The following is a 12,247-nucleotide window of genomic DNA, read 5'->3' as shown; positions in this document are numbered from 1 at the left end:
GGTGTGGTTCTGGCTGGGGCTTGCACACATTTAGCATGGTATCTGGGCATGCTGCTGGCTGGAGCCTGCCCACCTACATAGCTGTTGTCTGGGAGGACTTTTAGTTAGGGGCTGTGCACCCAAGCCCCTGGTGGCTGGGCAGGACCCTGGCTGGGATCCTGACACCTGTCCCTGTTGTCCACTAGGGCTTCTGGCTGGGTCTGCATGCACTTACCAGTGGAATCTAGTGAGCCTCTCAGACTACCTAAGTTTTAATTGCAGTTATGGTAATAGTGAGTTTTGTAACCTTAAGTGAAACTTATGTACATCAATTTATTTATTAGTAAAAATGATGAAATTGAATGGCTGATTTCTAATATGTGTTCCAGTTTGAAATTGTGCTATTCTGAATTTGGAACGTTAACAGTGTATATGTTATTAATCCAAAAGAGAATCTTTCAGAAAAATTCCATGCTACTTTTTCTCTTCATTTTACTAGAACCAAAACTTCCATACATTTTCTAATGTGATTGAATTAAGGATCTGCTTTAACTCAATCTTGTCAGTCAAAACCATTAATATATAATATTTTCAATGAAAATAAGCAGTCTGTAATGTGACCTTGTTCTGTGACTACTGGTAATATTAAGGTTGCATTACATTTACATATCTCTGTCTGCAAAATGAGTTATAATGTTTGGATTGTGTTATACATAGGGTTTAGTAGTGTTGGATGTCTCACAGTAAAGATGCAAAGGACTATTCCATACAGATAATATGTGATTAATTTTAGTGTGCATACAACATATTTTAGATGTATTCTTTAGAGCTTCTAGTCAAAACTTCTATATTGCTTAATGGGAAAACCCAATTACAGAAGAAATTTATTTATGTTGAACAATATACCTGTTTATAAAAGCTCCGTAACATCTAAAGCTTACTAAAAACAGCCCTCCACAGTATATTAAAAAGCTAACTGATAGTGGCAGAAGAAGGAAATTGTTTTCTTTGAAATTCTTCCTTGTCTTAAACCTCTGTGGTGATGAAATGTAGATATTGATTTTGGTAATGATTATGTTTATGCATTCATTTGTTAATCAGACTGTACACTTAAAATGGATGCATTCTGTTGAGTGTAAATAATACAACAATGAAATAGATTAAAGAAAGGAAGAAAAAAATCACAGTTCTCTTGTAGTCTGGTTTTCAAACAAATAGAAAATTGGGTGACAGTTTTTGCCTTGGGAATAAACTCTTACTTAGAGAAATCTTAAAACCTCTGTTTCTGTTTTCTCTAGTGGGAAGCTGGAATTAAATTATTATTCCTTTTAATTTTTACCCTGCATTAAAATAAAATAATATAGTGAAAGTGATTCTTAACTTTTTGAGTATTGGTTGTCTGAGGAATTTAGGAAAATTTTTCCTAAAATTGTTTTTCCTAGAAAAATGTACATACAAAAGTTGTACACCATTTTTGGGAGCTTCACAATCTCCCCCTTTCCTAAGTTCATCTATGAAAGCCCAGTGATGAATGCTTGCCATAGTGTTTTAAAGTAAAGGTTCTATAAACTTGGAGACACAGGCAAGAAAATAATTTTTTTTTTTTTTTTTTTTTTTTTTTTTTACTGTTAGCCAATGGGTATATACTACCACACAAAGAAAGCAATCTTTGCCTTAAAGGAGCTTTTCATGAGTGAAGTGTAGAGACTTAGTCACAGTTAAAGATCAGTCTTTGGTTGATACCAAACATTATTTGTTAGCCTGACAAATTCAGCATTGTGTCATCTTTGTTTTACTGGCTCCTGCTTTATCTGGGAATTCATCACTTGAAGATTTTTCTGCCAAAATCATTCTAACACCTGGGATTACATTCACAGTGCTTGTTTACAACTGCTCTTGTTTCTCCTGCCATTTCCTTTCCATCACTTCTCCCACTTCTTATCTCTTTTTTTTCTTTTCTCACTTTCTTTTAAGCTGTTTCCTCTTCCTTCATTGCTCCTTCACTTTCTGCCTTATTTCTCTCTCTCCTCTCTCCCCTCCCTCTCTCTCTCTCTCTCTCTCTCTCTCTCTCTCTCTCTCTGTCTCCCCCCCCTCTCTCTCTCTCTCTCTCTCTCTCTCTCTCTCTCTCTGTCTCCCCCCCATTTCTCCCTTGTCTTAAGCTGTCATTCTGTTTTTATTCTTTTTGGTTTTGTCTAGGTGAATGGTTAAAGTAAGGAAAAAACTATATTCAGTAAACCTTGATTAGACTTATCAATCCTTTCTTTTATATTATCAGCATGAAATGACTCCTGAGGTGGATCATACTAGTTAGGTTTAATTTTTATTAGCTTAGAAGTGTAGGATTTTCTGAGATGTGATACCCCCAGAGGATTATTGAAGTTCCCAAGTTTGCTTCCATTGCTACAGGTTTAAGAAAATTAAGAAAAAAGAAAGAATGTAGCACAATTAATGCCCAAGTTTACCCTTTCCCTTACCCTTTATTTTCTATATGTGGAGGGTTGATTCATAGCACTTTAAGACCAGCACCATTTGTTGCTGGCCATTGTGGCAGGATTACTTTTAATTGTGGAATAAATGCTTTGGTCCTACTAAAGAAGAAAGTCTATGTAGACTTCCCTGGAAATGCTCCATCAAGGAAAGGTTGAGCTCAAGAACTGCCACTGGGAGCTGAAGGACCACTCTAAATGGCCTCAGTTACAAAATGTTTGTATTTATTACTAAAGAGAGCATATTCTTTTTTTTCCTTTTGAGTTGAGAATGGGGAGGTCATTTGCTTGCTGTTCCATCTCAGTGAGAATTTTTGTCCAGAAGGACTCAGAGCATTAGGATGTTGAGCTGCAGGAATACTAGGATTTTAGCTTGCAGGCTGGTTAACAGTATTCTAACTGGTAGGTTTCCTAATTGATTTCTCCCATCCTTTCACAGAATAATGATGGCAGTATCGACTTCCGAGAGTATGTGATTGGCCTGGCTGTCCTGTGCAACCCTGCCAACACAGAGGAGATCATCCAGGTGGCATTTAAGGTACTGTCAACTCCACTGACAACATCTCTGTCTGCTTTGTAAACAAGTGTTGACTCTAAGTGTATTATTTGAAAATTGGAAGATCTGCTGTGACATGTACAGAAGAATAATGTTATTAAGTCAATTGCTGCTGAGAATAAAGAAAACACAAGCATTCATTTAAGCAGAAAGGGAAGCAGCCTAGGTAACGGCATCAAGATGGAGGAGCAGGTGATTTAACAAATTAACTTAAAAATGATTTCTTTTCAGCCTCCTCCTTTTGAAGCCCCCAGTAAGGTTTATAAATAAACACCACTTGTCATTCGTCATCCTAATTCACTATGTGAAAAGTTCTGATCTGTCCTTATTTTTCTCAGTCTGGTATGTCAGAGATATTTTAAGTGGCATTTGGCTGCTAGAATTTATTTTGTTATGGAGGTGTCAAACCACCGTAAATGTCCCAAGTTTCTACCCTGCACATCTTCCCTTCGTATCACATATGTTTTCCCAACAATATAGCGATATAAATTGGAAGAGAATGAGTAAAATGTCTGTCTCCAGTCCCCAGTAGAGTTTCATGAAAGTTTGAATTATGCAGTCTCAGATTTTATTTGCCATTTTAAAAGGAGAGGAAAGAACATCCAAAGTGTGTTTCATCAGAGAGTAAAGGTGCTTCATGTATTAGTATTGAAATATGATCTTTCCTTTGAGTTCTAAGCACCTGTGATTGTTTCTCAAGTATAACAGAGTCCTAATCTCCCTATTTGTTCTACCACTCTGGCTCTCCTGCAGCCACCTAGTTTCTGCTCCATCCAAATAAAATGAGAGCTGAGAACCTTCACTCTCCCTGCTTCCTACTCTCACCCCTTTCTGACTTTCTCTGAGAAGACAATCCCACTGTGACTCCATCAAGTTTATTTCCCCTTTGTTATCTCGAAAGTCTCTTCTGCCAAGGGTTCTTATAGGCCCCCAGGGATAGCCTTGGGAATTTCCAAGTGTTCTGTCATTAATAGAAAGTTTTAAGTTGACTTTTTATTTTGTATTGGTCTCCACTGAATTGACGTCTAGGCCTGTAAAGAACCTACGTGGTTGATGCCTAACAGATGGTCATAAGGCAGGAGCCAGAACATTTTCCAAAATTTAAGATCTTCAGCTTTTATAGACTTACTCATCATAAAACCTAAAATTACACACATAGCTAACTTATTTCAATGGAGATATTTCTGTTTTGAAATTGTATGTGTAATTACAAGTTAAGCTAGGCAAATAGTCACTTTTGGTTTACCGATGAAAGACCTGATAGAAAACTTGGCCCTTAATCACAGTAATTATTGCTTTTAAAGAAGCCGTGAGACTTTCGTCTAGCCTAGACCTTGGTTTTGAGATGGGAGAAAGAAAAAAGGAAGCCTTACAACTATAATTAGTTGTTTTTTTTTTTCAGTAAGGAAAGGGTCATACTTTGCATTGTTTATTTTTTAATCTTTAGATGCAGGTGTGTTTTATGTTTTGGAAATATATATATTTATTTTTTTGGTTTTTTTTTTGTTTTTTTTTTTTTGTTTTTTTTTACTGGGGATCAAACTCTGACTTTCTCTGAGAAGACAATCCCACTTGCAAGGCAGCCAGTGGAACCACTGAGCTAAATATCTGGCCCAGAAATATTTTTACATACTTTATTTTTCATTTAGTAGTATCCTTTTATATATAGGGCCCTTTTTCATTCTTTTCTTTGGACAGCATTTCATAGTTAATTTCTTAGCTTTTATTTTCTCCTACAGTGACCTTTAGAGTTAGACTCAGAGCTTTTCAGCTGTAAGTGATAGGGTAGACTCTGGCTGAGTGACACCAACGAGGAATGGTTGTGAGGTCAGGGTGTAGGCTCAAGAGAAAACTCAGCATTAAGAAGCTCTCACGTTCCCTGCTCCAGGAACTGCCCTATCCCCTTCCTTGGGGACTATAGTTAAACTAGGCAACTCAGTTCATAATTCAAACTCCAGGGAGGGTCCAAATGGTCTACCTGACATAAGACTGTTGGGAAGGTTAGGGCCTAATACATGCAAAGTAATGTGAATATTTTGGGTCATTGCCTTGAAAGAGTAGTTTCTTATACCATTAAAAATTCTTAATATCCAGGAGAAGATTTTGATTATGGGATATTATTTATCTATCAGTTATACCTGTTCTTCAGCTTGATTTTTTATCCCCTCTCTACTGCCTCTTCCTCTCCTGTTCAGTGTAGTGCTTCCTAAAGACAACTTCCTTTTGAGTTTGGCTGCTAATTTGTTATCTCCTGACTTTCATTCCATAATTAAAAAAAGAAGAAGAAGTGTCCATGCCAGTTCCCTTCACTTTTCGCTTCCATTCCTTCCTTGATTTCCATTACTCTCTGGCTTCCTCTTTCCTGAAACTGTTTATTAAAGTCATCACAATTTCCTAAGTGCAAACCCTTCTGCTTCTTATTGACCTGTCTGTGGCATTTTGCTCTATTTGCCATTACTACTACCAGAGTCTCTTTCCCTTGACATAAAAACCCTCCCTCAACTTATCTGGAATGTATACTCTCCTTTTCTGGTTCTTTAATTGCTTCTCCTAAGTCTGTCAGTTCCTCTTCCCTATACATCTCAACTGTTGCTGTTCTTACTTTGCTTTACTTTGTACATTCTCTACAGAGAAGCTCAAACATACCCATTGTTCCAGTTCTTAACAGGATTCCTCAATCTTCTGAATTGCTATCTGACTCTCTTTCTTACTTCTAACCACTGTTGACTCATTTCAACTATTCAGTTCCAGCTTTTCATCTCATTTGGCACCTGTCCTTGTTTTCCCTCTCCTGCTTAATGTAACCAGCATTCACCCAGTTACCCAAGCTAGAAAACTCAGACATCTTTGGCTTCTTCTTTTCCATCACTACACACTTCTGCTTCAAGTCCTATTTTTGCTGCTTACAAATTATTGTCTTCCTGTTCTTCCTGCTTGTCTACCCTAGAAGTATTTTTCTTGCCTGTAGTCTTATCAACTTCCTGCCCTTAACCCATCCTCCATGTTCAGCTTCAAAGACTTCCTTAGGTTCACATGTGATCATATTACCTTCTCTTCCATCACTGTCGTACAAGATTAAGTGAAGCATTATATACCTACCATCCTAATTCTTACTTAATCTCAGTCTACTGACTTTAACCCCAGGCGGTCACCTGACGTTCCTTATATCTTCTGGTAACATCTTTCCATGTTCTAAAACCCAGCCATGATACCAATTCCCCTAGTAAGCCTCTTTGGACCTCTTTTATTAGGATTCATCATGTTCCCCATAAGGCTTCCATTTCCTTTTGCACTTAGTACTGCAATAGCCGCTAGTTTAATTCTGTACCATTAAACTATTAATATTGTAAAAGCAGCAGAAACCATTCTTCTTTCTTTTTTTCCCGGGTGCTAGGGATTAAACTCAGGACCTTGCTCTTGTAAGTTAGTCATGGTGCCACTGAGCTAAATCCCTGGCTTGAGATCATACTTTCTTCATATACATATCTTAGCCCCTGACAATAAATATTTGAATCATTAATGAATCTATTTCCAAGACCATCCCATAACACTAGTCTCCTGAGGGAACTCTTACTTTATTTCTACTTCAGCTCTTTGATGTTGATGAGGATGGCTGTATATCAGAGAAAGAGTTTTCCACCATTCTGCAGGCTTCTCTTGGAGTTCCTGATCTTGATGTTTCTGGTCTCTTCAAGGAAATCGCCCAAGGGGACTCTATTTCCTATGGTAAGTGGAAGTTTGGCCTCTTGGTTTAGAAGGAGGGCATCCAGACTATGAAATTGAGGCTTATAGAAGAGTATTTCCCTCTACTAATTATATTAATAGTAGAAATAATAGTAATGATAATGATGCTGCTGCTGATGCTGACTGAGGATAGTAGTGATGTGTTAGTAATAGTAGCTAATTATTGAGGACTTACATGTTTAGGCACTCTTAAACATTTTGTATACATTAACTCATTTAATCTTTACAGCAAACCTATTTATTTAATTAGAATTCTGTTCTTTGACTGAGTAAAAAGATTTAAATAATTCTCCTTACATCCTCCAGCTAAAATTACAAGAACCAGGCTCCAAAATCCAAGCCAGCTTGGTTTTACAGCCTGCAATGTTGACTCTATACCTAAGTGCCTCTCCTATCTCCTGTCAGTGTAGCCAGGAGACACTCAGCAAATTAATCAAACTGGGTTGTAACTACAATAGAGGAGTGTGGACCCAGGTGCCAACAATAATAGTAGCTAAACCATTTATGGATGTTCACTGTAGCAGTTTACAAAAACATCCACAAGTCTGTTGGTGTACGGCAGGACCCTCCATCATCGACTGTCTTCTCTCCTGATGGCTCAGTCCCACACATCAGAGTAAGTTGAGTAGAGCCATAGGAGGGTAAATCAGTTTCCCTACTCTTCACAGTGCGGTCATCCAGAAGCACACAGTGGAGAAGCCTCGGTGATTGCTTCCAGCCTGGACTTTGATGTTAGTTAAAAGAAGTTAGGCTGGCTTATCTTCTCAACCTTTCCTCTCAGGCTGGAAGGGACTCCTTCCTTCCTTAATTACTTTTCCCTAGGTGTTCAAGGAGTTTCAGCTTGATAACCTTCACTGGACAGGGAAGTAGATCACAGATTCCTCTTACTCTGTCTTTAATTACTGTTATTTAGGCTGTCACATATTCTTTTTCTGAGTAATTAAGTGCCTCGGGCCTTTATTGAGTTTATTAAAAAAACAAACAAAACAAAACAAAACAAAACAAAGGATAAAATGACAAAGTATACATATTGATATAAAAGTTAATAAATCCATGTGTACTAATTCTTCTCTGAACATTTTCATATGTAATACTGTTCATTACTTTGAAGTACTAAATTTTCAAAATTACTTGGAATAACTTTCAGGGGATGATACTAAAAATGATTTATAAGTAGTCATAATTTTAAACTCTGAATTTAAGTAATTTTTTAGGGAAGTCTGCTTTTTTGGAATTCAGCCTGTTTCTTTTCAGAATATTAAAGCAAGAATCCCCTTTCCCAATATTGTATAGGTTCAACTTTTTTAGGGATGTTTGAGGTTATATAAGTAAATTTTACTTTAAAAAGACATACTGACATGTCATGAATGTGAGCCTTTTTTGCTCTTGGTTTTCCATTAGTCAAATTAATGCCCAAATTCCACTTATAGCCAACTTAGAGCACTTTTAGAAATGAGTTACTCTTTAATGCCACTGACACCCCACCAGAGGATTTTGGCCTTTTAGAAAGAGTACAAGTTTTGAAATTAAAAATTCTTGGTTTCAGTAAATCAATCCTCATGCTCTCTTTCCTTAGAAGTCATCTAAGTCCTCCTCTTCAACATTGAAATAGATTCATATAGGCAAGGATAGAGTAATTTAAAAACTGAAGATAGTGTCATTTTTTAGAAACTCCTGATTATTGGAGGCTTGAGATCCAAGACCTCATAGGTAACTTAGTAAGCCTTCTATACTTCTGTCAGCTCCTGAATCTTAAACAGTTGATATAAAAAGAATCACTACTCAGAAGTCTTGTGAAATGAATGTTATATATATTTTATTGGCCACTACTGTATTGAGTATAAGCTAAAGCTTAGCTTTTCAAGGTTGCATCTTTGTATGCTAGAATTAAGGGCTAAAATAGTTTTGAAAGCCAGTAATAGAAAGTCCTTTGCAGCAGAATTTTTAAAAACATTTTTATGCTAAAAATTACATAAATACAGAAAATGGGATAAAACATAAATGTGGAGAACAATGAAATTTTATGAAATGAACATCTGTGTAATCACCGCCATTTCTATTCTTGAAATAGAACTTTCCCAAGCCCCAGAATTCCCTGTGTGTCCCTTCCTTACCACATCCCCTTCCTCCCTCTTACAGGAGGGAACAGCACTCTGACTTTAAAAGAAATCTCTGCCTTGCTTTACTTTACCATTGCATCATAGAAGTATACATCCTATCAGTACTTGGGATTGAATCTAGTTCCTCACACATGCGAGATAAGTACTGTGCCACTGAGCTACACCCCTAGCCCAGAAATAGACCTCTTTAAATATTCTATTTTAATTTTAACCTAGTATTAACAATATTGCTGTGAACATTCTTGTACATATCTCCCTGCATACAATATGCTCACTTCCTCTAGGTTGTGTACCTCAGAATAGAATGAATAGGTCATACAGTATGCCTGTCTTTGACCTGACTAGTAGTGAGTGGAAAAGTTCTAAAGTGGTTGAACAATTTATATTCTCACCGGCAGTATTTGTGAGCCAGGGAACAGAATTGTGTAATAATCATATGACATGATTAAGGATATTTGCTACCTCATACTGTGCCAAAAGAGATTCACCCTAATTTATTGGATTTTTTTTTCTTGTCTTCTAGAGGAATTCAAAAGTTTTGCCCTGAGGCATCCAGAATATGCTAAGATATTCACAACATATTTAGACCTCCAGACGTGCCATGTGTTTTCATTGCCAAATGAAGTACAGACAGCTCCTTTTGTTGCAAGCAATAAAGTCAGCCCTGAAAGTCATGAAGAAAATACCTCAGACAAAAAAGATGACTAAGAACAGCACATACACCCAGAGAAGAGAATACAGTGGTTTTTGCTTAAAATTAAAAATACATTTATTAATTGTGTTTTAAATGTGCTTGTGGAGTAAGGTTGTTTAAAGAAGAAATTGTCTATGTAACGCTGATCGATTTTCTTACTGAAGCTGCTTTTATTAACTGGTGTTTACCAAGTAACATTTCTTTTCTTTTGTGTTGCATTGTATTTTGCTGTTTGGTTTACTGGTGATCAATATTTTGTGTTTTTATGGATTTTCTAGTATAATTTACATAACCAAATGAATATGTTGGTCTTACTATTTATTGGTCAGCATTGATCAACTTTGTAAAGATTTTAATGCAGTACAAATACTGCAGTCCATTTTCCTTTAAAAAACAATAATAGTATGAGTCAGAGATTTTGCAGACTGTTTTATTGTTAACTTCATAGATTAATGTTTGCATTTGAATTTCAGTTTTTTAGATCAGTTTCATATGGGAAGAAAGAGCTCCATTAATTAGACTGCTTAAGAACTTACATTTTCTTTAAATGCATCTCTATTGCAGATTCCCTTAAACCACCTGTTAAGGAAATTGTTTCCTTTTACGTGATCTATAGGGTTAGAACTTGGTTTTAAAGATGACTGCTGTGACAAGAGAGAAGAGACTAAGTGGGAATGGCCTTATTGAAAGTAACATTGATTACCTAATGAGAAAATGAATTGTTTGCCATAGAGTTTAATTTAATTTTAACTGGATGGTTCAGAAGCTAGCACTTGTCCAATAAATGAATCAGATCTGTTCTATTTATATAATAGTAGAATTAATATATTTTACCATCCAAGAGGGAATTTTATTTTGTCAATTATCCTCTCAAATTTTAGAGCTTGTCTAAAATATCTATATAGAAAACATAAAAAGTTCCAAAATATCTCTAAAAGCTAGAGAATTAAAAAAGAAAACCTACTTTATTAGTGCATGACCACAATTTATGCCTTAGGCAGGAATCCAACATTAACATTTTCTTTCTCTAGGTTAAGCAATAATTTCCCTGAAGTGCCATTTTTATTAGGTCTCATGCATGCATATTGTTAATGTCATTTATGTTTGAGATTTTGAACAAAGAACTAGTTTATTAATATAATTATAAAAATAGTGGATTATTATACTGACTTCAGTCTTTGAAATCAAACTCTTTGTTTTGGCTATGTTTTAGAATGTATTAGTGATTCACCCTCCAGCTAGTTGTTTAAAGTTCATTTTTCGAAGCTGCGAAGCCTCATGAGAGTATTGGAGATTATATTTAATCAAGAGTCGCGACTTTAAACTAGTTTTACATATTAAGCACTTAGTGTTCTAATTTCATAGATAAATATGTACTTGAATAATTGAATACCAGAAAATTTCAATTTTAATTATGTGTAATTATTTGCTTTTTATATGTCTTAAAGCATTTTAAAAGGGTGTTAAATGAGCATACTTAATTATTACTTATTGCATAAAAATTGCACAAGTAATTATTAAGTAATTTATAGCAGTGCCTGACACGTGGTAAATAGGTGTAAATATTCAAGTACTATCACTGTTTTTCACCAACAAAACAATATACCGTGGACCCTTGACTTATAAACTCGATTGGTTCCCAACGGCTGATTGTAACTAAGTCAATAAAGCTGAGATCTAGATGTTTACATGGGTACCTGCTATAGGTAACTAGAGGCAGATGAATCTTCCATTAACCTAATTAACCCAAGTTGTTCATATGTCAGCCCAATTGTACTTCGAGAGTCTACTGTATTTTAGTCCTATTAATAATAAAAGTGCTATTGTAAATTAAAAGCTATCAGGTTCTTAATTATGGTCCCATTGTTTTCCTGTTTTATCATAATATTTTATGTTGTTTACTCCTCTTCTGTGAATGGAATATTCCTATTTTATTGTGTTACTGAATAAACAAACTTATTACGTAGCATTCTTGACAATTAAAAAATTCCATTTTTCCAGTTTGTTCTCAAATATACCTTTAACTATCATAGTTTGAGAATAAGCTTGCAAATTAACAAATATGATTAAGCATTTTTATTTATAGTTAAGCTTTATGAATTGTCAGCCATAATTTTACCCTGATGAAAAACTCAGATTTTACCCAGAATCATAAATTTTTATTAAAGTTTATTAAATTTTTATTAAGTTTTTATTAAAGAACTTGAATTTTTACTGGTTGAATCATGGATAATAATACAAGTTATGATCAGTATTACAATAGGCCAGGTCTTTACTCATTTGGGCTCCTAATGAATTTCTTTTCAGGGAGTCTGTTGTAGTCAGGGTTTGCAAGGAAATAGATCTAATATGGGACGCCTAATTTACAGTATTATTTTCATATTCACTCAAAAAGTCGAATGCAGAGAGCACAAGAGATCTGTCTACACACCAGAGACTTAAAGAATCCAGCCGAGGGCCTAGGTCCCGTGGTAATGTCCTGCACAAGTCCAGACAAAAGCCTAGAACGCATGGCAATGTCTCATGTAAGTCCATATGGAGGATCTGTACCGGAAAGGCCCAAAGGCCAGTGGTGGAAGCTAGAAAGTCTGCACTGGCAGGGTAAAGGATCTGTGCCATCAGGCTGAAGGAGCTGCACTGGGGCCAGGAAGCGAAGCTCAAGGTGAAG

The 12,247-nt window shown here is 35.9% G+C and overlaps 1 protein-coding gene across 1 annotated transcript in view; it reads left to right on the top strand.

Moving 5' to 3' along the window:
• Lpcat2 (lysophosphatidylcholine acyltransferase 2) overlaps positions 1 to 11,479 on the top strand; it is a gene marked incomplete at its 5' end in the record, with an annotated part of 70,233 nt that extends 58,754 nt beyond the window's left edge. Inside the window, 3 exons of the mRNA XM_010630005.3 lie at positions 2,905 to 3,003; positions 6,612 to 6,747; positions 9,409 to 11,479. Coding sequence (XP_010628307.1) covers positions 2,905 to 3,003; positions 6,612 to 6,747; positions 9,409 to 9,593 — 420 coding nt within the window. The remainder of the gene's footprint in view (positions 1 to 2,904; positions 3,004 to 6,611; positions 6,748 to 9,408) is intronic.
• Positions 11,480 to 12,247: the final 768 nt, after the last annotated feature.

Source organism: Fukomys damarensis, unplaced genomic scaffold (assembly GCF_012274545.1).
Source record: "Fukomys damarensis isolate Sample0158 unplaced genomic scaffold, DMR_v1.0_HiC HiC_scaffold_32, whole genome shotgun sequence".
Classification (NCBI taxonomy): domain Eukaryota; kingdom Metazoa; phylum Chordata; class Mammalia; order Rodentia; family Bathyergidae; genus Fukomys; species Fukomys damarensis.
Note: the sequence above shows the minus strand (reverse complement) of the source record. Positions and strands in the feature narration are given on the sequence as shown.